Genomic DNA, 1,640 nt, shown 5'->3' with positions numbered 1-1,640 from the left:
GAGGAGCTCCCTATCGAGGCTACCAAGTGCCCAGCGCGGACGACAATCGCCAGGGGGGAATTGACTGGGAGCCGTCGAGGGCGTGGAGACGCTAAACCGGATATAACGGTGATCCGAGAGCGTCTCCACGTCCAAAAGAACCCTCCAGTCTTGTATACGACGAGCGAGAGGGGGGCTCGCAAACGTGACATCTACAATGGATCCACCCCTCTGCCGAACACACGTTAATTCTGCTCCACGGTTAACAACCGTCAGTCCCGACGCAACTGCCCAGTCAGCGAGTGTCGAGCCACGTATATCACTTGCCACGCAGCCCCAAGACACCGACTTGGCGTTCAGGTCCCCGGCCAGAAGTACAGATTGAGGTTGTGCGAAGTCTAGCAGATCCCTCAGCTCAACCAAGAACTGCTCGAAATCGGCGAGGCAGCGGTTCGGCGAGAAGTACGCCCCCACAACGGTGAAGCCATTGACAACCGCCGAGACGCATCCCCGTCGCCTTATGATTTGCTCAAGCTGTGTGTCGCCTTGAGCAACCAGCGCCACCAAGCCGTCCAGATCGCCCACCCAGTTATGCCGGGGGGGCAGATTGTATGGCTCAGATACTACCGCCACGTCAATCTCCCACTCTGCCAGACTCTGATGTAAAAGGTCCTGGGCCCTGGCACAGTGGTTGATGTTGGCCTGTAGGAAGCGCAGTGGGGCCATTACTGCGTTTCCATGGCTACCTCCGTTTGCGGTACCTCATCAGGCACCGGAGCAGAGCGTGATGGCGTTGGAGCGCCATCTTGCTTCCGCATTCCACCTCTTTTAGGCTTCGGGGCCTTACAGGCTGCGCTTCCAAGCCGATGCTCAGCCGGTAGCTTTGCCTCCGTGCATAGGGCGCAGCGAGCGGAGGCGGCATCGCATCCACCAGCTTTATGGCCTGTTTCACTGCAGCGGAAGCAAGTGGCACTCCTGTCCGTCGGCGAGGAGCACGTGGCGCTGACATGGCCCACCTCCAGGCAGCGGTAACAGCGCAGGGGCTTCTGCTCGGTGAGAGAGACTTTCGCCGAAGCCCACCCAACCATTACGCGCCCCGCCTGCGCCAGCTTCTTCGCCGCAGTCACCGGGCAACTAACCCAGGCTGATACAGCACCTCGGGGGCCCGTGCGCAGGCCACCACACTTCACATGCTCCGCGGTACACTCCCCTGCGCGCGACACCGCAGCCGCAATGTCCTCGACTGTGGCCGAGTCATCCAGGCCAGTGATTCGCAAGTCTGCGCACTTGACCGGCCTGGACACCTTAACGTTATCCTCACCGAGGACCTCCCGCAATTTGGCGGCAAGGGAGTCCGCTTCCTTGGTGCTGGAAGCACCGGGGATCTCAAGTATCCTGGCACCAGTGACAGCGCGCTTAAAACGCATTGCACTGATGCCAATTTCGGCGAGGTCTATTCCACGCCGCGCCTCCGTCAAAACACCGGCGTAGGTTACGCCACGCTCCTTCGCACTCGGCTGCAGGGTAAGGACGACAGCCGAGGAATTCGGAGCGTGGAGCTTTCGCGACTTCTTCTTGCGGGACTTAGCCGCAGGCTTCTTCCCTTTCCTTTTATTTTCTTTTCCTCGCTTTCCGACCACAGTCCACTCTCCGTCCTTTGA

The 1,640-nt window shown here is 59.9% G+C and overlaps 1 protein-coding gene across 1 annotated transcript; it reads right to left on the bottom strand.

Annotated features, from left to right (window-relative positions):
- Window positions 1–23: 23 nt before the first annotated feature.
- LOC149488686 (uncharacterized) lies at window positions 24–705 on the bottom strand (the record flags this gene model as incomplete). The annotated part of the gene is made up of 1 exon (XM_089695325.1): window positions 24–705. A coding segment is annotated over exon 1 (682 nt), but the record flags the coding sequence as incomplete, so codon positions are not given.
- Window positions 706–1,640: the final 935 nt, after the last annotated feature.

This window comes from Colias philodice, chromosome 5 (genome assembly GCF_061535455.1).
Source record: "Colias philodice isolate Cphi_HAF_F1 chromosome 5, ilColPhil1 Martin Lab GWU primary, whole genome shotgun sequence".
NCBI classification, from domain to species: domain Eukaryota; kingdom Metazoa; phylum Arthropoda; class Insecta; order Lepidoptera; family Pieridae; genus Colias; species Colias philodice.
The sequence above is the reverse complement of the archived record's forward strand: the minus strand, read 5'-3'. Positions and strand labels throughout refer to the sequence as shown.